General features: G+C 42.1%; 1 protein-coding gene across 6 annotated transcripts in view; it reads left to right on the top strand.

The window, feature by feature from the left end:
• ank2b (ankyrin 2b, neuronal) overlaps positions 1-24,411 on the top strand; it is a 123,414-nt gene that overhangs the window by 19,637 nt on the left and 79,366 nt on the right. For 3 of the 6 annotated variants that reach the window (XM_081694809.1, XM_081694807.1, XM_081694800.1), the window contains exon 1: positions 20,535-20,773. The exons of 1 other annotated variant lie outside the window; for it this stretch is intronic. In XM_081694809.1, coding sequence (XP_081550935.1) covers positions 20,729-20,773 — 45 coding nt within the window. In that variant the 5' untranslated portion in view covers positions 20,535-20,728. Of the gene's footprint in view, positions 1-3,458; positions 3,694-20,534; positions 20,774-24,411 lie in introns of those variants that run through there. 2 more of the 6 variants (XM_081694808.1, XM_081694805.1) reach the window with 1 other exon arrangement.

The following is a 24,411-nucleotide window of genomic DNA, read 5'->3' as shown; positions in this document are numbered from 1 at the left end:
CGTAGTTACAAACAGTACACATGTGAATCCCCTGTACGCGGCGGGCCGAACCACGTGACTCACGGGGGGAGGAGCCTTCCGTGACACATGGCATGGAGAAGCAACATAGGTGTGTGTGTGTATGTGTGTGTGTTTTTCCATGTGTGAGAGTGTGTGTATACATGTGCCTGCATGAATAGTGTGGGGAAAAGGCCAATCAACTGTGTCAGCTCTCTGTGTTCATTATCCTTGCACCATATGTACCTACTCCTTTTTTGGGATCGAATTTTTAGTGATTGCAATCAGTGTGTATAAACAAGTGCTCTGTAAACATCTTTTAATGTGGTACCACACTCTTGACTCCAGGAGTGTAGAGGTGTATCTCCAGGAGTGTAGAGGTGTCTTTCTTTGTCAGAAGTTGAGTAAGGAAGCATTTTTAAAATCAACAGATGGTGTGACTGCATGAAATATTCACACTTTGTCTTTAGGTCAGGCACTTTACCCACCCATGCCAGGCTTGGCAGCAAGGGCCCCACTGGGGCACAATGGTGTACCCTGCGTGACGCCAGCCTCTCATTCTCAGTCACCTGAGCCGACAGACTGCTGAAACGAGCGCTTCGTTTAGCAAGTCAAAAATCACTTGTAGCGAAGGCAAAGGGCACCATTGACTCTCACTCTTGAATCCCTGGGCAAATGTGTGCTCTGACCTCCAGACCAAAGATCCAGCTCACTGGGGTTGACCAAGAACACACACACAGAATCCTGATGAATTCTCAGCTGTTGTTTAACTAGTTCACACACAGCCGGTGAAGCTAGGTCCTTAGCGTTCATACATATTTCAGACATTTTATTTGAATTAAAGTCTCTCTAGACTTCTTTTTGATTCTCAGTGGCTGGTCTTTTCAAACCAAATTTCACGTTGTTTACATATGCACTAGAGTACTGGTGGTAAGGAGGGACTGATGTTCAGTACCTGATAGAGTTTTCTGAAAGTAAAGGGAACAATAATGTCCTACAATCAGCTCAAGAGTATTTCCACTTCAACTCACGGATAACCTGTGGAATTCCACTGATCCAGAGCACTTCCATTCATAACACAGATCCAGGGCAATTTCATTCATTAAGTAATTTTTAAAGCTGCAAGTGCAATTCTTGCCCCTAGTTCTAGCCCCAAGCTTTCAGAACTTTTTATACTTGCTGCTTCGAGCAGGTTTACCTGACTCCACAGCTCAGAGATCTGGGAGATTCTTTTGACGGGACCAGAGGTCTTTCAGGAGCCGTGATATGGATGTTCCAAAGAACATCGCTACGCTGAGTCTTTAAGTGGTTGAATCAGGACCACTCAGTTTTCCAGAACAGAATATACATTTTGTGTTTTTTTAGTGCTCCTTGCTACAATCGACATTATGTTTGTTTGACATGATTATCCACTTCATAGTGTTTGGGTCTTATCCTATAGACAAATCTATTGTCTGACTGGATTTGAATTGAAGATAACCTGGCTGGGTGCAGCTTCCAGCAGCCACACTTCAGCTGACAGAGCATCAGCCTTGACTGATCAGACACAGCCACAAAGCCACAGTCAAGTGTGTGTGTGTGTGTGTGTGTGTGTGTGTGTGTGTGTGTGTGTGTGTGTGTGTGTGTGTGTGTGTGTGCACGCGTGAGCAGCGGGGAGGGGCAGTCAAGGGGTTTAAGTCATTTTGGCATAGAGAGAGGCTAGTTGCCTAGACAACAGCTACTCCTTGTCTCGTGTCTGTAGTACACACATTCCACCTTGCAAATTCCTTTATAAAACACACACACACACACACACACACACACACACACACACACACACACACACACACACACACATTTTAATTTTTTTTCTATCTATCTATCTATCTATCTATCTATCTATCTATCTATCTATCTATCTATCTATCTATCTATCTATCTATCTATCTATCTATCTATCTATCTATCTATCTATCTATCTATATACACACATATACATGTAAAACATTACTAATTAGAGTGGGCAAGACTCCTAATGCTCCTAATGTTACAATTCACCTACCTCTGAAATGCAACACATGAACAAAGAGAGTCAGACTGGATCAGACATCGCCTGGATTAACAAGGCCCATGCTGAATAGTGAGGAACTGGGCGAATTCGATGGTAAGTCGTATGAGTTGGCTCATATGAGAGGAAAGAGTGCCTGGATGCTCCACTGCAGGACAGCAGGAAAATGTCACAGGTTCATGTCAACTGAAGACCAATCTGCAATGCTTAAACAGCAGCAGCAAGATCTCAGCCTTTCCAGGGTTCATTCATTTTGGCTCGGACTAATGGAGACGAGGGGTATATATTCCGTTCATTTCTTCATCAAAAACACAATTGTGTTAAACTAGGACCTCCCCTCAATTAAGACATGGGTCTCTCCTTGGCTGCTAGGGTTCGGTCAAGGGTGACCACAGACCATTCAGCCTGCTGTATGCATCTCCATGGGCAGAAACGGGGCCTCAAAGGGCCATGTTAAAGGTCGCCGCCCTCTCTGATCTCTCACTGGAGGAGAAATGGAAAGAGGTGGAGCCAATGAGCATTGCAAAGGGAGCAGTAAAGAGGATGAGTAGAAAAGAAGAATCAGGCTTTGTAGGATTCAACCATAAAACAAAAACAAACAAGACAGGATGACTGAACAAAAGACAGAAATAAATAAAAAAGCATGTGGGAACTAAGTTAAAGAGTCTTTTTTTTTCTAAAAGAGGTTGTATTACTGCTATCACTATTACTACTACTACTATTATATATTATTTCTACTGTTACTCTAGCATTTTACTAGTATTGCTGCTGTAAAGATGCTTCCTGCCGCACCTGTGGAATCCAGGCCAAGTGCTGCCATGAATATGTATACCTCCCAGCATGTCAAGGAAATAAACAGAAAACTGAAAACCGAACTGCCAACACTGACACTCTGCTGCAGTGAACCGCCATTGTCGATTGTTTCTAGAGAAGATTTCATCATATGCATTTTTTTCTAAGAAAGCCTGATGGACAAAGCAAAAATGGCAGTGGCTGACGATACTGACACTAGCTGTTATGAACTCCTTTTGCTGCCCACATTTTTCATAGTAGATGGAAAGTAATCAAATAGATATGCAGCAGAATGAACACAAACACACACGTGCACACACATGGCACGGGTGGGAGGTGGTATATATATCTGCTTCAGTTGCGCTTCCAGATAAACATTGGTGGCAGCTGCTGCCATGGCAACACCATTGTCCCCCCACCTTTTTCTCTCTTTCCTGAAAGCTCATTGGCTCACGCGCACACACTCTCTCTCTTACTCTCCCATTTGTTTTTTCACTCTTTTCTCTCTCTCACCCTCTCGGTCTCTTTCTCTCTCTCTCTCTCTCTCTCTCTCTCTCTCTCTCTCTCTCTCTCTCCTTCCCTCTCCCTCTCCTTCGACCACTCCCCCCCTTCTCCGGTGCTTTGCGCGCCACTCAGCGTCTGCTTCAGTGCAGCCTAGACGAGTAGAGAGGGTGCAAGGGCCTTCACCGGATGAGCCGATGAACTACTGAGCGAGCGCAAACCCCGAATTCAAACAAGAGAGAGACAGAGCGGCTTTTACGGAGGAGAGGATGAATGAAGACACCCAGTCCCATCTAAGGATGGAGACTACAGACAGAGTCAATGGACTGGGCGGAAGAAGGAAAAAGCCTAAGAAGGTAAACCCACTGCCTTCACTTGGGAGCTTGGTTTCTGGAGCATTATGGAGACGATGTCAACAAATCTGGCCCCACTCGGGTATTTGGGATATGCAGACATGCACTATTGAGTACTGATAAATTATGTTTCTTATTAATGAAGCACTTTTAAAACAAAAAAATAATTTTAATGTTTGATCAGAAGTTGGTGGAGGTTGCTTAAATATTCATGCTGGTTTGAATGACTGGCAGGTGCTGTTTGTAGTGGAAAAGTATGGTGAATATTGTAGCAGGAGCTCCGAGGGAACTTGGGGAAGCTGGGTTATCTTTTGCCTGTGTTGGAAGCCTCATTTCTGGGCAGGGCTGCTTTATGCTCTCCTGTGAGGCTGGCTGGTGGGCAGGTGGTGTGGTGTGTGTGTGTGTGTGTGTGTGTGTGTGTGTGTGTGTGTGTGTGTGTGTGTGTGTGTGTGTGTGTGTGTGTGTGTGTGTGTGAGAGAGAGAGAGAGAGAGAGAGAGAGAGCACTGCTGCTGTAGGGCTTGGTACACAGATGCTGTTGTTTCTAATGGGATTGCCCTAATGAGGAGATTGTGTGTGTGTGTGTGTGTGTGTGTGTGTGTGTGTGTGCTTCCAGAAGAAGTGCTGATCCTGTTGTTCTGTGTTTATTGCTACATAGCCTTCTGAGACCCCCATCTCTCTCTCGCTCTCTCCCTCCCTCCTACCCATTCTCCCCTTCTCTATTGTTTAGATTAATGTATATGACATGGCATTTTTCTGTTGAGCTGGATGGATCTATATGCTGATCCCAGTGGTTTGAGGATTTGGCAGGTTGGTGAGCCATTCCTCTTCCTTCCGCCAGAGCCCCCGTTCTGTTGGCAGCCTCTCTTTCTGTACTGCAAGCTTCTGCAAAGCACCTTTGTTCCACAGGGAGGTGGTCAGCTCTGAACATGGGCTTGGTCAGCTTCTTTGTGTGTGTATTGCACAAATCCCCCCGCGAACTTACCTTCTTCGGGGAAGCACACTCGAATGGGTGTCAGTATGGAAAAGGGAATGTCATTTATGCAATTATGTGAGTGCAACTGTGTTGGTGTGAGGACGTTTTACTGAGGTGGGCGTATCACTGGGGGAATGTTATTGTTGTGTCTCCCGCACCTGTGTGGGTTTTCACTCAGAGTGGATTAGCTGGCCATGACGTAGCCCAAATATTTAACCATAATTAGGATATCCATTGTGAGACCTTGGCTCATGTCTCCTACTGTAAGATAATCTTCTTTAATATTGCATCTAGTATAAGTCATGAACCAAGAGAACTACAGGTTTCCTCCTTTGTCTCAGACCCAAAGACACATTCCATGAAACTGATAGTGAATGGATGCATAATTTTATGGAAACACCCCAAAACAACAACAACAACAAAAACAAAAACCTAAAATTACTTTAAAGAAGGAAGGAAGCCATTGAACTGATGGTAAATTCCAAAAAGAGTGCCTGTCTGTATAAGTATTCAATATAATGTGAACTTAAAATTTAAAATGAGAAATGAAGCAGTTGTTCTTTTTTTTTTTTTTTGAGTATCATTTTACCATTGTAATGAAAGCTTTGTACAAAACAACATGCTTGCTGTAACCTATGGTCTGCAATGTTTCCAAGAATTGGCAGCAAAAAACATGTAATGATTGGTTGTTGTGTCACCCTTTACCCTCACCGAGCAGAAACAATGCCTTCGAGCTGAATTTGCGCAACCAAGTCTAGACCTGCTTTCATGGTGGGACTCAGCCAGGCAATGGGGGATAAAAGATCGACATTTGAATTATTGATATGCCCTTCACCCCCTGCTTACCCCCTGCCTACCCCCTACGACCCCCCCCCCCCCCCACTGAAAACCCTTCACAGCTCGGGGGCAGGATCACTGGGGTTTAATGAGTGCAGAAAATAGCGGCACGTGGCTGGGTTTCTCTGTGGTCAGCGTTAATGAGTGAGGAGATGCTGTGTTTTATCGCTCTCTCTGTGGTAAAGCAGGGCTTTCCACACACTTCTTGAGCTCTTTAAAGGAACAAAAATCCAGGAGGTCTATTTGGCACAGGCTTTGGCTACTCAGATGAAAGACATTGTATCATGATAATTTGATTAAATTATCGTTATCATTAACAATCATTTAGTAGGCAACTCATGTCTTACAAAAATGAGTTAACATAAATGATTTTGCAGATAACTGCCTCTTTTTAACATTTTTGGTAATATGATCATTGGAAACGCAATTGAATCAGTGCTTGAATTATGAAACATTACTTTGAATTATTGCTTCCAAACTGCTGATACCTGTAGCAACAAATGGATATAATGAAGAAGTGGAATACTTTCAAAAAGGTTTAGGCTACTGTTTTGCGAAGGCAAGTGCACCAAATAGGAAGGTTACAGTATAGAATGGTGCAAGCAGCTCTTTACAGCATTACGTCCTCAAGGGGACAACTGGCACTTTAGTATATAGCACTTGACAGGCGCACGTGTCTTGGAGGGTGATAATGATATTGCTCATGAAGGTCTCCTGTTCCGATGAGCACAGTGGAATTCCAGAACTCCACCTCTGGCTAGAGCAGAAAAGTGGAGAGAGAGAGAGGCTTAGACAGTGTCATATGGCAAAGGAAAATGCCCCTTAGCAAACAACAAAAGGTTATATCTAGTTGGGAACACTGAATGTACAAAACATAAAATTCGTCTTCTTAATAGGATATACAGTTGTGGACAGGGAGAACCTCTTGCCAATGAGATTGCAGATCGACGTTTAGGGAAGGTGATAAAGTTCAGGACATGAGGCCTACCTTGTCATTTTAGCTAGAGTATGTTTATGATTTTGGGTTTACTTAACGTCAGTAATGCTGTGTTTCTGCTTTCTCTGAGATTTTTTTATCAGGGCAGTAAACATTCCTCTAAACTTCCCATTCTTTTATTTTTCCAAAAAGAATGAGTGACCCAGAAGTTTACATTTTTGAAAAAGAAAATTTCAACCGAAGCGTCTGAAGCGAGCAAAAGGCATGTTGTGTCGATGTGCCTGATTTGGTTCAAAAATACCAAACCACTCCTTTTCAGTTTGAGTGGGAGAGGTGAAGTTTTGGCTTCAGAGAGATAAAGCATTGGCAATCGGCAGTGGTAGTGCGAGTCAGTCATGACTGGAGAAGAGGCATGGACAGATACCGTGGAAGTACTTGATTTCAAGTCCAGTTTAATTTGTGCCAATATAAATGAAGATTTTAGTACCGTAAATAATAGATGCTTAAAGAATGTGACAATAATAATAATGATGATGTTGACAGTGATAATGATAATAATGACAGTCTTGAATTAAACACCACAGTTTAATTAGCTTGACACAAATTAACATTCTACAAGGCATTTTTTTGCAGTGATAGTAGTAGTCACATATATTTATTCACAGTAGCCGGTTTTTCGGTTACCATGTTATCACAACTTACTGATATATGGTATGATAGTAATTAAGAACTTCATTCACTTACTCTTTGTTCTTCTTTCCTAAGCAGGGTCTGAAGTGGGATTTGGCCAGTGAGGGAATCCTAAAATCTGGTATAATGGAGCAGGGAAAAATGACAGTCAGCAAGAGATTTTACTGCATGTTGCAGTTTCAGCAGCCCATCACTCACAGGAATTTCTGGATGCTTTTTAAAATCTCTGGATCTCTGTCTGACACCAGAAAAGCTGAGATCAAAATGGTCACAGTGTGGTCTTATGTCGTCCTCACCATAAATAACTGGTAACGGTGATAGCCATGTTTCTGGCATAAGGATGTTCATTTGGTCAGAAAGTGCTGTTTCATTCTCCGTCAACATCCAGGTGCACATGCGGTCAGTGAATGCTTCATGAGTCAGTAAGTGCTTCATAACATTTCTGAAGGTTGACTGACTTCTGGCTTGAGTCATTTTACACTTTTACCCCACTAAAGCTGCCATGATCAACAGCTTCAGCAGCCTGTAGTGTGGTCCAGGATTGTGTTGTCTGACCAGAAAAAACATTGGTTTGCCTCTTAATCATGTTCACAGCAGTGAGATAATATGTCAAATCTTTGAGCTCCTCCAGAGTATCAAGCATAAGACCCATGTTCTTTATGAAGTCACCTGAAGACAGCTTTGTAGCAAGTGCCTCACACATGCATCTGTCATTTGAATTGTGTTCTGTATCTTCACTAATCTTTATACTCAGAATGCCTCTGAGACTGCAGAGCATACTTCTCTCTGATGTTTGGGGGATTGGTGGTACAGGCAATATAACTTGAAATATGATTCATTTCAATGCAGTGCTTAACAGCAACCCCAACAGACAGCTCCAGTCTGTGGTTATACAGTGCCAGCCAATCAGATGTGAGAACTTGCTTTTCAGCCTGGTAACAACTCCAGCCTTTCTCCCCAATGTCACCGAAGTGCCATTAGAACAAAACCCAAGCAAACACTAATTTGGAAAGGCACCATCAAGACTATTGTTGAACAGTTCAAAAGAGCTTCTGTAATGCCTTCTGTATTAGTAGATCCAAGTTCCACCAAGTCCAAGTAAAAAAAAAATTGTTGGATTTATTAACTGAATTATTATACTGAGAACCTCTGGTACATGACCAGCCAATGCTTCTCGCTCAAAGCAGTGCTCTCATGGGAATGGTGTGTTTTTGCCTTATAGACTTTATGATTGACATTAATGCAATAATTCATGCAAATGATATTAATCTCTCATTTCTGTTGAAATAAATTGTATATCTGTGAGTGGAGTGGCGTGCCAACGCTGAGACCATCTGACTTCTCTGGTCTGTGCTGCTGTGGCTTGTGGCAGTGCTCCTCTGGTTCTGGGCTGTGCTGCTGCAGTTCTGTACTGTGCTGCTGCGGCTTTGCTGCGGTTTCCAGCTCTTTATGGATTTAGTCAGCTGCATTCTGCAATACATTAGCAAGGCTATTATATTCTCATGGCTGTTTTCCAACCCCTAGCCATAGTATAAAAGTTGAATTTGGCAAGTGATACTAAAGAGCATCATAAGCTTAAGTTGATGATTGATGCCTTTGACCTAACCTAACAGAACATGGATATCACAGCCCATCACCAGGCCAATTTAGTCCATTAATCTAAATGTTATGACAATACTGCAGTAATTTCCAGGTCTATAACCTGCACTTGTCCAGGATTTGTCCAGGATTCTCCTTGAAATATCACAAAAATGATTACTATTTGATTTATTGTCAAAAACATTTCACAATTTGAATTAACCATAAATTGTAAATGGTGAACTTAACTTCAACAACATGTCATGTACATGTCCACTTTCAAAAAAAAAATTAATTCCATTACTTATGGCAGCTTCCATTACTATGCAGTCCAACCCTTGAAAATAATGTCATCTTTCTCTTCTGTCCTGTTTCTCCATTTTTGAGAGTGAAGTTATCACACATTAACATTAATAATGTACTTTCTAGCTGGGAAATACAAATACAACCACCCCAATATGGGGGCACTTTATGCTCTTCTTCCTGGCAGCAGGACTTTACGTCACTCTAGCTAAGCTAGCCAAAGCACTGGGCAAAGTGTCCGCTACCATACCACTAGCTAGCACGACAGATAACAAAATTGCATATAAAACAGCTTGCATTGTGTGGTTGTTGTCATTTGTTTGACTTCTTTGAAACACTGTATTTGAAATGACCTGCGTTTTCAAAAAAACAACAACAGAAAATGCCACTCACTCCCCTTGTAGCTAGCTAGAATTTGAAAATAATACAGACCACGTGTTTATCTGCACATATGAACCCACTAAAGGAAGGGGAGGAGAACCAAACAAGGACATGTGTGTTGAGTGTGGGTGGCAGAGCCGTAAGGTGATTTCTGGTTTGTTGTGTGTCTCGAAGGAAAGCCAGGCTGCAGCATACGAAAAAATGACCTTGCTTGACATTTTTGTGTATGAAACTGTCAATCAGTTTTATTTACCTATTATTCCAATAACCCCTGCTCATAGGCCCCTTTGGATTTCTGTGAAATGTATAGTTCTGCAGGTGTATCGTGACAGCAGGCACAGCCCTAATGACCCTATCCTATTTTGGGTGCTTGTTCATGTATTGTTTGAACTAGGTGATGTCTTTTTGGCTCAGCAAACTGAAAGGGGGAGGGAGTTGTGCTATCCGTGCCATTGTCATGTAGTGTAGAGCATTTTTTTATTACCACCGTGGACAGGATCTCAGTATATTGTGGCAGTGAAGGAATATTCTGGACTTGAGCTTTCTTCTTATATTTTAGCCTGGGTTCTAGTCAGGGCTCACCGGTCGACTACCAAGGTCTGCTAAGATGAATGGTGTTTGTGTGTGTCTGCCCAAAGGCGGTTTCCCCTACTGAGCATAAGCGCTTTCAATACACCGAATTACAGCTAAGCCGCAGCTGTAAGGATTAAAGGCAGTCTCTGCGTTCGAGAAGTGATGCAAGATGTGAAAAGGAGGCTTTAAGGAAACGCAAAATTGATGGAAGTGGATGGTAACAGAATGGGGGTTGAATGGCTACAGTATAGCATGACTGGGAAGGAATGAGTATTGTAGTGAGGCCTGGTTGCATTTTGGTGAAAAATGTCATGCCTGTTTGTTAGTGATGCTTGACCGACCCTGTCATGCTGTCTTCTTCCTTAAGCCTGGGGTGTCTCCTGGAAGGCAAACAGCAACGCAGATGGGAAATACCGATGATGCATGGTTGTTGCTATGGCAACAATGCACAGTAAAGGGAGAGAAAAAATATTGAATTGCAGTTACTTTCCAAAGCATTTGAATTTTCAAACATTTCCGGTATCTTGATGCACTTCCTCTAAATGCAAATGTTAACAGAAGATGTCCAAGCTAAATACCGCTGCACCATCTCTCCCCAGTTAGACAGGGTGTGGCCCGTAACCTAGACAACAGTCATGGTCTTTGAGGATAAAGATCCATAACTCAGCAGGTCTCTGAGGACATAACCCCTCACATCAGAGTGGAGGCAGCGGAAGGCAGCATTAATAGAAGAGAGTGGGGCGATGAAGACAAAGTGTGAGGGAGACATATTGATCATCTTTGATAAGACTTGGTCTGGGGTACATTTTTGTTATTTGGAATACAGGCCAAATGTGAAACTGGAGGAGTGAGAGAGACAGAAAGAGAGAGAGAGAGAGCGGGTGGCAGAGAGAGAAAGTGAGAGATGGTGACAGAGAGAGAGAGAGAGAGAGAGAGAGAGAGAGAGAGAGGGAGCAAGCAAGAGAAGCCAGTGTGTCCCACCCTCTTTCATGCCTGGCTCATATCTGTGAAGAACGATGCCTTTGTGTGAAGAGACAGAAATGTTGAGCGATGTGAGGGAACAGATTAGCGCATGGGAACATCGGCAACGTGTGCTTGGGACAGACAAACCCTTGTTTGTGTATCTGAAATCAGGGAAGTCAATTAATGCAATGCCATCAATCTAGCAATGCCTCATGAAGCATCCAGTGACGAGGAACCTGTGGTCTGACCATCTGAGACTAAGGAGTCTCGCAGTGGTTTTTAGGGCTCAGTTATTCAGATCTTTATTAACGCTAGACATCATATGAATGCTTGTGATGTGCCTTGTGAATGCTCTAGCTGTTTCTTGTTTTAACCCAAAGGTTTCTGATTGTATTTATACATGGGCTTAAACAGCTATATGAATTACATAACCATCAGAGTCTTAATACATCACCGACAACATTAAAAATCATGTTGTAATACTAGTAGTTAAATCAGAATATGTAATACTATATGCAGAACTATACAGAGAACTGTATATTAATTACAACAACAGAGAAATAAACCCTGGATCTTACATGGTTATTTTATGGTTAAATGCTGATATTTTATGTAATTCCTTGAAGCACTTTTGAAAGGCAGACAATCATAACAGATAATCAATGAGTCCCAATTGTAATGAATTATAAATGAAGATGCGCATAGATTAATTGTTTTTTCTTTTGTTGTCGATTACCATAAAATCAACAGAGCAAGACACAATTTTGCATTTGACGTATTTATTTCATACCTTTTGCCTCCAAAGCACTTTGTGGAATTTGTGATTTTTGTTATTGTAACAGTGTAGACTGAAGTTGGAGCTGCACATACATTGAAAGCATCAAAAGCTAATCCACTTTCCCCTTGACTAACCTGCCAGTGATGGTACAGTGTGAATTATTGATAGTAGTCTTTGTCCATTAAGGTTGTCTTGAGGAGGGGTTTGGTGTGCTTGTGGGAAGCATTAAGGCATTGTTAATCAATTGCTACCCTTAATCTCCAGGTGAAAAGCTGGAGAGCCACTGGAAGGACAAATGAATCAATGTCAATCAGACCTATGTTCATATTCAGCTTTGCAACTTCAATCTCGGTCAGCTCTTTTGGCACTGGCCTCTGTTAGTGCCCTCCCAGAGCAGACTGGGACTTCAGTTTCTTAACGGCACAGGCTGTGGAAGCGGATTAATAGGATGCATCACGGGTACCATCAGCACTTCTGCCGATCCCTCATCTCTCTGTGTGCTGCTTAAGTAGATCATGAGTATTTCTCAGGTCTCACTTGTTTCCTTGGTTTATAGGTCCGAAACTCATTCTGTCGTCACCACATCTTGTTTCCATGGCACCTGTGGCTCCCGGCCACTCCCTGTGTTCTGGAACGCTCCGGCTAGAGCAGAGAGGCTTGTCGTGCCTGAGAGGAAAGAGCTGTCTTTAGGACTAAGATACTTCCCTTTCCACTGGATTTTACCATTTTGGTCTTTATCAAATGAAAAACGTTGGTCTTACAAATCAATCGTGAAAAAAAAATAGAGAAGTAGTAGTGAGAGAGAGAACTGAACTCAAAATGAAATGAGTTTAGGGTAATATGGCATCACCCCCTGGGAGAGTCATGTAACCTGAAATATTTAAATTGAAAAGATGCTATTGCTGCATATTAGGAGCTAGGCATGTGTGGAAAACGTTGCTATTAATTTCATGTTTAATATTCATCAATCAAGATGCAGCGCACACACACACACACACATACACACACACACACACACACACAAAAGAAAACAGGCATACTAACCCTAACCTTTTTGTAAAATTATTAGCTGTCAAATGTAAATGGATCAGTTGCTATCTCTTACTTTCACCCAGTGGTTTCCATCTAGCAGCTGCTCATTTCCGGAGCTTTCTGGTTGGTTGTGTTTAATAAATCCCAACACAAAGGCCAGATTTAGCCATTAAAATGACACGTGAAATTATGTGCCAGTCTGGTATTGAGGATGAATATCTCTCTCTCTCTCTCTCTCTCTCTCTCTCTCTCTCTCTCTCTCTCTCTCTCTCTCTCTCTCTCACTGTGTGTGTGTGTGTGTGTGTGTGTGTGTGTGTTTGTTTATTTGTGTGCATCTGTGTGTCTGGATGTGAAGGCATTCATCAGACTCACTTGCATTGTGTCTCCAAATGGGGACACAATTCTGCAGCCTTGTTCACAGCATGCAGTCAGCAGCTGAGAAATATGAAGGCAGAACTAAGAAATATGTGCTGGACTCAGTAAAAAAACGTGCTGGATTTCTACTGTATTGGATGGCATCTTGCTTTCTTCCCATGCTCCTAATAGCATGATTTACTTCAACATTTTAACCCTAAAAATAGATCATAAAAGGTAACATCCAGTAAATAACATCCATTTACATTTGAATACAGACTAATTATTTACAGATATTAATATTAATTTCTGCACATGCACTTGCTATTGCCTGGTATTCCTTGTCTTTTTGTGAGAGTGTGGGCAGAGGTTGGCAATGGTGCAACATTCCAGAGTATTCTCAGGCAGTTAAGTTAATTTAGTAAAGGTGAAGATGTGCTCAGTAATATCTTCAGTATCCAAATACTAATGTGTGTTTTCAGTGATGGGAAATGGTTCTGTCTCAGTCTCAGTCTTTTCTCTCCTCTGTCACACCGAATACTCAAAAGATTTACAAATTTATACGCTTGTGAAAACCTTATGAATTGATCCAGTTTTACGATCTACAAAAAATAAAAATAAAATAAAAGACATAGCTTTACCAGTTTACATTTAATATTGAATGTAATAGTTGTTCATCCACTAAGTATCCTACACAGTTAATACCTATGAATGTTAAATTAATTTATTGTTGAAACTTTAAGAACTGTAACAGGCCTTAAAACTGACATAAACCTGTCAGACAATTGAATCGTTCATTTGAAAAGGGGGCCTTTACGGAGCAGCATACTTAGATCTGTGTCTGCATATCACAGAAATCAAGTCTGGAATATTATTGGAACTTTGTGGTGGGAAATGTCTGTGCTGTGCCGAGGCTTGAGGTAGTGGTATTGAAGTCGGCCTGACTTTAATATGTTCTCTTCTACCTGCCGAATCTTAAACTGTCATATATTAAATTCAGTATCACCTTGACTCACTTTCTTGTAACATGTGTATTGTTTAGTATCAGTTACAGTAATTAGACACTGCTCATAGAAAAACTGGAGGTCATCAGGATTTGACCAGAGAAACTCTAAGATCTGAGAATGGAGCTTGACTAAGTGCACTGTTATAATATTGCTTTGGGTTGTATGAATTTTGGGACAGGGAAAATGAGAGCAAAGTGGTGATTGTGTGTGAGTGTGAGGGTGTGTGTGTGTCTGAGTACTAAGAATCTCAGAGGGAGAGACATACTTATAAACCAGCCTGGGTTCCTGGATAAGTTGCATTGATGTTCATGTCTGATAGCTATTTTTGATGGTGTCTCAACTGTGCTAAAGCGATTGTTTGATCCTTAGAAACAGATGAGGTTCTGATCTCTTAGATACCATGTACCTGACATGTATCATACTCCCATTTCCACTCTTTATCTTTTATGCAGTGCTCTTCTGTGTAGTATTCTTGAATGAAGTAATGGTAAATGAGAAATAATAGCAGATTTGGTTTGGTTCTTTAAAAGAATGACATATTATTATTGTAATTTATAACACATTGAAGCTACTTTCTTAAGCACGTCTTACATCCCAACACACACACACACATCTATGTACTCTCTTTCCTTTCTTCTAGTTAATGTGTGTGAATGGGGGTGTCTGCACTGCCTCCTTTGCCCAGTTGTCTGTGGTTTTATTATTCTGCGGGGCCAACAGGAAGAGGTCTGTGCAAAACATGCCCACGGCTCCAGGGCAGTGCGCCACCTGATCTTAAAACTCTCCAAGGGAATCAGGACTATTGGACTGAGAGGGACTTAGAGTAGTGGGATAAAAATCAGTATGAAGCTTGCGGAAAAGTCAAATCCCACTGCATTTTGTTTATGCATTTTATTTTCTTATAGCTTTAGCCATTGTATGTTAATTTATAGCTTTCTAAACAAGTCAGGTGGAGAAGAGAAGTAAGGACCTGTTAGGAGGCTCATTAATGTTTCCTTTCTGATCTCCAACTGTACCCAAGGCCATTCTTTCATAAATTAATAATTCCTAAAGTGTCAGATAGGAATTTGTGCAACCTTGGGATGTCTACTGTAACGCAGTCTATTGCTAAAGCAACTATAGATTAATTGCATATAACTCTCAGTATTTTCTGAATGTCACTGAATGTCCTGTCACTTAAAGCATCCTCTAATCTGAAAGTTTATTCTCACAAAGCCTGTTTCAGAGTCTGTTTAAATGACACAAAAGGTATACCAAGAGAGAAGAAAACACAGCCATACCAGATGGGATATATTTCATTTTAACTTTTTTTTATTAATCTTTGAAGGAATGGGTGGTGACATTCCAAATTGTAGGCGTTCCTTAAAATACCAATCACAATGTTTCATACTTAGAGCTGTATCATGACTGTCAGAATGAAGAAGGATATATTTCCAACCACCAATCCCCTGCCAACACCCCCCCCAACACACACACACACACACACACACACACACACACACACACACACACACACACACACATACCTTCTCTGTTTATTGCTGTTGTGTTGTTGTGAACATCTTTATTTGGCTGCAATAATGGATATCTACTGTGTTCTTTTTGTTTTGTTTTCAAATCAGTTGTTCATTCTTCATCATTCTTAGAAATGGGAGGTGCTCCCTTACTCAAACGTGCTGTTTCATAAAGCAGGCTGGGAAATGAGCACTCCTGCCCAAATGGTTAATTAGAAAGCTCATTTCCGGAAAGTTCTCAGTGGATCTTTTCTTTGTGTTTGCCCCCTCTGATCTCTAATTACTTCTCTGTTCCATACATCATCCTTTGCTCTTTTCCTTGCTCCCATTCTCTTTTATTCTGTCTCTCTCTCGTTGCTTTTCTTTTTATCTATTTACTCCCTTCAGATCTTCTATTTCTACAATCTCACCATTTCCTTTCTTTCTTCTCACCCATACGCCCATGTTTTTGCGACATTCATCCATAAACAAAGTCAACACAAACTCCTTGTTTCCCTTCCTGCCATTACAGTCTTGGAGCACTAAAAGCGACAAAAGGAAGAAGCGGTTGTAGTCACCGGCATTGGGCGAGGCTGATCCGATTACTGAGGCGTTCCTTTGCCCCGCACTGTTCCAGCGGTAGCAAGATCATTTGCCCCACTAATCCAATTGAGTTGGCTCTCGCCCCACTCCCTTGCCTGGATTAGAACTCTCGCCACCACCCAGTTGACTCCAGGACGGAGCTTGAACCGCCAACTGCTTCAGACTGCCGCAATGACAGGCAGTTTTAGATGAACGCCACCCTGAACCAATGGCTATCACTTGGTCCCATGCACTGTTCCTCTTTTTCCTCTTAAATTTTATGCTTATTCACATAATTCATATGTTACACAGTTGGGAATGGTGTTATACACAGAGGTGCTTTATTTCATCTTATGTGGTACAGGGCATATTTCATCTTGCAGACAATGGGCTTGACAGAGGGGCCTATTGTTGACTAATCGTGATTAATGACTTTGCAGTTTTGCAGTACCTTGGTTTCTTATCTAGAAGGTGGCTAAAATATATAAATTAGCAAAGAAATGCAATAGAAAGCACTGCAATTTTGGGTAGTCCATGTGACTCTGCGGACTATGATGGTATGCCGCATAGGATATGGCATACATAATTTAGATGTAATGATGTATCACTGTGGTGTTCAAGAAATAGCAAGAAATGTCACACACTTTTAAGAAGGTTTCGGCACAAGTGTGAATATGAGTTTTTGCTGTATGAGGCTAAAAGATTGCTTTTAAATTTTCTTTTTATCAGCATTATATGACTAGATTTTTATATTATGGATTTTCTGTTTGTGTATGCATGCGTGTGTGTGTGTGTGTTTGTCTGAGCATGTATTTGTGTGTGAGAGAGATAGAAAGAGGGTGTGAGAATGTCAGAGACACCAAGCATGGTCAGAGGGTTCTAGAAGAACAAAAAATCTGGTTGACTGGTGTGTCTGAGGGAATAAACCCTCAGCTGTGAATCAACAGAAGGCCTTTGTTGGGGTCCGGGCAGTGGGCTTACTCAATGCTGGGGGACTATCACACACCCTCGTTTATTCTTCTCTTCGTCTTGTGCTTCTTGCCTTCTTTCCCCCAGAACATACAATGAGTCCACAGTCCTGTCCACTCGACTTCAACTTTGCCATTAACCAAATTTCACCCCAATATGTTGCAAAGGCTTCTCCTGTTCAAACTGTCAGATGTGTGTTGTGAACAGCGGAACAGTGACTGGCAAACACCCACTCCACTTAATTTTTCCAAGCAGGCCTGGACCATTTGTACCCGAGAGTCACTTGACCTCTGACCCCCGTTGTCACTTTAAAACTGCGGATCATGTCTGCATATGGCTGACCTGTGGGCCATGGCGCTGCGGCATTTCTCGATGTATCTTGATGCTTGCTAAATTGAAATGGAGAGGCTCCTGTTTCTTTATTTTTTGTTTATTTATTTATTTACTTTTTATGCTTTGTATCAAGTAGGGGTAGAAGAAGAGGATGTCAAACCAGTATTTCGCACCAAAATTGAAAAAATGGAAATCAAATCTGGTTTTAATGAGCCCTGCCATACTCTTCCCCCAGGCCATCATAAATAATGAACCCATCTCTGCCTACCCCACCCCTGATGAATTATTACCTTATTCATCTAAGTCAGGGGGACGTTACTACTCGTGTCTGATGATGGCAATGGGAGATGGACTTAAGACACTTGAGCAAATGTCACGACGGCGAATGCTATTCCACAGATGTATAAATATTTATGAAAAGCTGGCTGATGCCAATTTGCAGGGATGAAAGCCTATGTTAATACAAGTAGCACAGTCCACCTTTAGCGTGTAGAGGCCCCTCAGAAGCCTTCACAAGCTTCCATATGAAGGCTTGTCAGAACATGCCTCCCCGTGACAGCTTTGATGATGATACATGTGGAAAGCAGGTCTGGTGCTGGTCCTGTGGCTACAGCTGAAAGACGAAATGTGTTTAACCTTTGTAATTTTCTACACACTCTGTTCTGTCTGCTTGCTCCGTTCTCTTTCTCTCTCTCTCTTCTATTATCCCTTTTCAAATATCAGTCTTCACGCCTATTATCAAGCTGGACCTTAGCATTGTTATGCTGAAACGCAACATGAGGCCAAATAAATCCGTTGCTTCGTTCTGTTTCGTTTCTCTTTCTCCAACACCAAAAAGGGTACTGTGGGTAATTCATTTGTAGCAGAAGTTAGCGTGGAAGAACTGTTCAGCCACACTTAGTGAACACTTAACGCTAAATAACGCCTGTATTTACTTGTCACTTTGGCAGCGACACAATTGCTTTTAAGAAGTGCCCCCGACATGGCTGTCCTCACTCCCAGGCTGAAAAGGGCGGACGTGAACTTGAGTTGCCGCGATCATTTATGTTCCTGGTGCCTCCAGACTGGTGCGCCGGTTGGGCTAGTCGCTTCGGGTTAATCTACCGTGCTGAGTCATGCCTGCTCCTGGTGGATGCACGCTAACGGCTTTTATTGATCACGCAATTTTTGCATGTATTCGATTGCTTTGGCCACCTGATCACTTGAAATTGAGATGGCATATGACACTGTGTGCGAAAAAGGCGACATTATAGAAAGGGACTACAGTTTTTATTCAACACATGAAACGAATTGAAAATGTACATTAAAGTGATAACATAATGAGAGGTAATCTTTTTTTTTTTTTTACCTTTAATATGCATACTGTGAGTCTAGGCTCCTAACACAAACAAACAAGCAAAAACAAGAAACGCATACCTCAGCATCCTACTCCACTAGTATGAGGAGAAACAGCGTTCATCCCAGAAGAGCAAATCTCTTTTCTACTGGAAAGCACTCATTGTCCCTAAGAGGCTATTATCGATTCAGTGCACTGTCTGCAAAGTGACTGATAAAATATTCAAACCTGATATAACATCTTCATTACTATTCCCTTTGGTGCAGAGTGACAACCTATGGTATCACATGAACATGGTGTGGAGAATGGCTGCAACATGAGTGACCTAAATGTGAGATCTGTTTATTTTAGATTAGGGCCTCTGGTTTACAATTGTTTCTGTACACATAGGTATACTTGGTTGAGCACTGAATAGTTGTCTGGCCATTGTAGGGACAGAAACAACACACTTGTTTTCCTTAAAGCCATCAATTGAATGCACACACAAATACTCCTACAACATACTATTGTGTAGGCCATATGTGGGAGAGATACCACACAATAGAAGCAGATCAAAGCCTCTTTTTTTCTTTCATTCTTTTCTTTCTTTCTTTCTTTCTTTCTTTCTTTCTTTCTTTCTTTCTTTCTTTCTTTCTTTCTGTGTTTCTTAGCACAATGTATAACCTATATTTATTTACAGGTTTATATATATATATATATATATATATATATATACACACACACACACACACACACACACACACACACACACACACACACAGCCTCTTCTTTCTGATAATGGGGCAGAAGTAGTATTGTGTCATATGACATAACAGTTCTGACAGGATTTCTGGCTTTCATTTAGACTCAAAGCACATATGAATAACAGAGCAGCTAGAAAAGATTCAACTCAACACATAAACAGCACACATCCATAGCCATTCATTTAGCATTTTTGATTAACAGATTAGTTTAATCTGTCCTTGTCACGGAACGCTCCCCTCTCTGTCACGTGGTGCGGCCCGCCGCGTGCAGTGGGAGTTAATTGTTTGTCTCGTTTGAAACCACACCCATGTTGTTTAGCACACCTGCACTTGGTTTAGTCTTGTTATGTTGTCTGCATTTAAACCGCTGCAGGCGTGTGCTTAGTTGTCGGTCGTTGCCTCTGTTCACGTTACCGGTGTTTGTGACACTGTTCAGCGGCAATGTTAGTGTTCGCCATTTACGTTATGTGTGAGTGCCACCGTTATATGTTAATAAACGTTTGTCGCTGTCGAGGGAGTCTGTGCATCCTTTTCCGCGCCCTGTGGCACCCGGGCCGTCACAGTCATAGGTCGCAAGAAGCCTCTGTCTTGCTGGCTTGATAGTGTAGGACTCTACAGTAACAGTAGCTGACAACTCTTTTGATTGTGCTTCATCTCAGGGAGGCTTAAGAGGAGATTTAACCCTTTCATACACGCTTATGCACACATATGTACATGCACAAACACCTGCATGTTGTATCTGCTCTGAAATTCTGCCCTGGGGGTTTCTGGGATCTCCTTTGAGCATGTGGATGTGCATGTGGCGTGCATATAGTGTGTATGTGAACATTAGCCAGTGCTGATTCTGGGTTAGCTGAGACTCCTTTACTATTTCTGGCCACTTAATCCTCTAAGCCTTTTTTTTCCCTTCTGTGCGCATGTGTGTGTGTGTGTGTGTGTGTGTGTGTGTGTGTGTGTGTGTGTGTGTGTGTGTGCATGAGAGTAACATCACTGAGCTCTAATATCCCCAGAGCGGTCGGTGGTAATTCACTCACAGTGGCTGGCCTGTATAGTTTCCTCGTAGCGCAGACCCATCCCCCCCTTCCCCCTGCTGTCTTCTCTTTCACGCGAATGTTCCCTGGCGTCGGGAAGCGGGCCCTGGTTGGAGGCTGCGCTCGGCCCTGCCGGGCAAGTACATGAGCTGTGGGATTGGGCCCGGACGCGCCTCGGCGCCTCTCCAGGTAAGGGAGCCTGATGGCGGAGGAGCAGAACGAGACCCCCACCTCTCGCTTCCCCCCCCACGCTCACCCCCACCTCCACCTCCACCTCTCACATCCACTGTAGAGAAACGGAGGAGTCTGCACTCTTGCTCCAACGTGCCGCGTATTGAGGGAACCTGTTGGCCTCCGACTGTGTCTGCTTGTTGCTTGTATTTTGTGCTTTTAAAATCTCAATTTATGGACTTCATGTTGGGTTTTTTTTTTGCATCCTTTGACCTTGTCATGTGGGCATCTGTTCATTGCTTATTGCTTAGCACTGTATACACAACAGCAACAGCAGTTGCTTCCTGTATGTGCTGTATATAGACAGTTTTCCCACCTTCAGGTTCTTGGTAGCAGGACCTGCACGCAGGCTTCGATGTTGGTGGCTTGTTTTTATGAGGTATGATATTTATTAGCAGTATGGAGTGATTTTCGCTAACAAGCCTCTGCTTGTCCGTCTATTTATCTGGCTGTCCTGGCCTAAGCGTGTCCGACTTCACTGGCTCAGATTAATTAAATAACCAGCAGCCAAAACAAAAGAGCACTGAGGAAAACCTGGTGGGGGGAGGTTCTAATGCAACCACCAGATTATCTTAATCCTGAATTTAACTTAATCCCTATTTTAACGGGGGCCCCTTAATTCATTTTCTCATAATGGCCATTAAGGACAAGGGTCGTCTGCTTTTATGGGAGAGAGTGATTATGGTCTGAGTAGGAGTGATAAACAATTCATTTTGAGGTCCAGTAATCCTTGTTTTTTTTAAAAATCATTTGTTCTTTATGCCACACCAGCATAGGCATCATAGGCAGGGTGGAGTTTTCCTGGATATTTCAGTGGGAATTCACCAGCAAACTACATGCTACAGACTGCTGCCTTTAGATTACATTCTAATAATTTGGTGCCTAGGAATGATAATGGATTTGAATTGGTATTCACATTTTATTATACAGTGCATTTGATGCAAAGGTCAATACTATTACACAGGCGGTTTGAGTACTGTGCACTTAAGAGCAAGCAATGAATTGCCAAATGTGTAAAGTGGAAATCAAAACATTCTCGGTGTTCTTGAAATGCACTGCATATGTGCATGTGTGGGTGTGCATGCATGCATGTGCGTTTGTTAGTTAGGCAAGAACTCTGTGTCTCTGTCTTAGATGCGTGCACACACATGTAGATGATAAAGCTTTTCATTTTATTTGGTTTCATATGGTGAGGGCAGTTATGGGTGTGATATAAGTGTCTGACGTGTGTATGTGTGTGTGTTGTGTCTAAGCTGTAAAATGATTGGCTCATGCCCTGAAGCTCAGAGGGACTCTTTATGCCAGGCAGGATGAAATGCACCAGGGGTTGCTTGTCTCTACCGGCAACGCCTGGTCTTCGTTGCGCAGGCACCAGTTACCATGGGGACCTAAATAAGACCCACTGCTCTTAAAATAGCTGGAATTACAGGTGCAACATTGCCATGGTGTTATTCTGAATAGTTTTCATTCTTTCTGAATTGAACCATCAGTTGCTCTTTGGTACTGATAGCTGTTGAATTGTTGCGTCGTTTAATGTACCAGTACAGACAATCTTGCCATGAATATTAATTTAGGTTTTGGTATTTAGGCAGATATGCTACAATACAGTGTTGGGCAAAATATATGGATAATGATATGTAGTTCTCTTAAAAGAATACAAACAAAAAAAGGAACACCAGAGAAAGATATCATCTGTTTGAATTGGCTGCACTGCCACACGAATATGTTACGTCACTTCTGCCAATCACACGTGCATGCTGGTCATTACATTTGCATAGATTTACAATCATTAAGTGGATAGGATCTGACATGGTTTTCTAACAGGTCAGGGATTCTTAAATTACTTAATTTTTCACAGTGCAGTAATAAAGGAAATGGTTACTTGATATATTTTACATATATACAGGGCATATATATGTACATAATGAATTCTGCAAAAGAGCACATGATAACGGCTTCTTTTCTGGAACTGCCAGTGTTTCTGTCCCATATTACATCAGGTGTGCATGCACATTTCAGTTACCTGTTGGGAAGATAAACTATATATTGATGCCTGTAGTCAAAGTTCTTCTAAAAAAAGATTTTTCTGGAAAGACTAGACACATAGGGGCATCTTCTACTCACACGGCTGCAGAAAAGTGTCCTTCGCGACTGAAATGGAGTATTTGAGTGGGTGTTTTTTTTTTTTTTCATCTCGAGCCTTATGCCAGGTAAAATGTGTGAGTTGAAGGTTTGCTCTGTTTGTGTGTGTGTGTGTGTGTGTGTGTGTGTGTGTGTGTGTGTGTGTGTGTGTGTGTGTGTGTAGGACAGATGGCATCACTGGTGTAATCCAGTGAGTCACCCCCTGTTGCCCTTTCCTCACATAGTAACACCCACATGCACATCCACCATACACCCACTGTAGGTGTGTGTGTGTGTGTGTGTGTGTGTGTGTGTGTGTGTGTGTGTGTGTGTGTAGGACAGATGGCATCACTGGTGTAATCCAGTGAGTCACCCCCTGTTGCCCTTTCCTCACATAGTAACACCCACATGCACATCCACCATACACCCACTGTAGGTGTGTGTGTGTGTGTGTGTGTGTGTGTGTGTGTGTGTGTGTGTGTGTGTGTGTGTGTGTGTGGCATGTAACAGAAAGGGATTTGGGGAAAATCACAAACAAAACCTCAAAGGGAGGTGTACTAAACCCTATTAAAAATATTACTACCGACCACAGAATATTCTCCCGTAACAGACTGTTGGTTATCAATCTTACTTGGTATGTGTGTACATAGCATTATATTTTTATATGCTCACAGATGTACTGTCTCTACATAATGTTTAAAATAAGATCTCCCTGTCATGTCATCTGCCTTGTTTGTTTGTTGTTGTTTTTTTTTTTGGCTCACAAGATCAAGCAGTCACGATTTCAGTGCATGGCAGTTGAGTAAAGAACAGAAGCCATCTGCTCTCTCTCTTTTTCTCTCTCTCTCTCTCTTTCTCTCTATCTCTTTCTCTCTGTCTCTTTCTGTGTCATTCTCCCATCTCTCTCTGTTGGTCATTCCATCTCTCTTTTAGCCAGGATTCGGAGATTAGAAGGCCAGAACGATCCTAGCTGCTGATCTAAGAAACAGAATGAAACCTTTATGATGACACACCCGTATATTCGATCGGTGGCCATCTAGACTTTACACGCTCACACCACAGCTCAGGCACAAACTGGCTTCACTGGGTAGTGTGTGATTGTGTATGGGGTGGGTGAGGTGCTAATACGTGCCCTGGTGGTATTGGTGCACTAGTGGAAGTTCCGTGGGAACTGGTGGGCTCTGACCAAGCTGTCACACAGACTGCATGGTGATGCAGAAAAATCTAGACCAACGACAGCTATACTGAGGTGTTGATAATTAATTTATTTAAAAAAAACAAAAACAAAAACGCTCATCCACCACCCGCTTAATATGATTTGTCAGATATTGTCATAAATAGCTAAGTGCATTGCTAATTAAAACCCATTTCTGCACAGCTTGTGAAATCAGGGACTGTGTTCCAGAAGAGGAAATACATCCAGCAGATGGCGCCATAGTAAAACAAACGTAGGTATGTGACGCACTGAAGCTGGG

The sequence above is a fragment of the Electrophorus electricus genome, chromosome 13, assembly GCF_041902795.1.
Source record: "Electrophorus electricus isolate QZ-2024a chromosome 13, ASM4190279v1, whole genome shotgun sequence".
NCBI classification, from domain to species: domain Eukaryota; kingdom Metazoa; phylum Chordata; class Actinopteri; order Gymnotiformes; family Gymnotidae; genus Electrophorus; species Electrophorus electricus.
The sequence above is the reverse complement of the archived record's forward strand: the minus strand, read 5'-3'. Positions and strand labels throughout refer to the sequence as shown.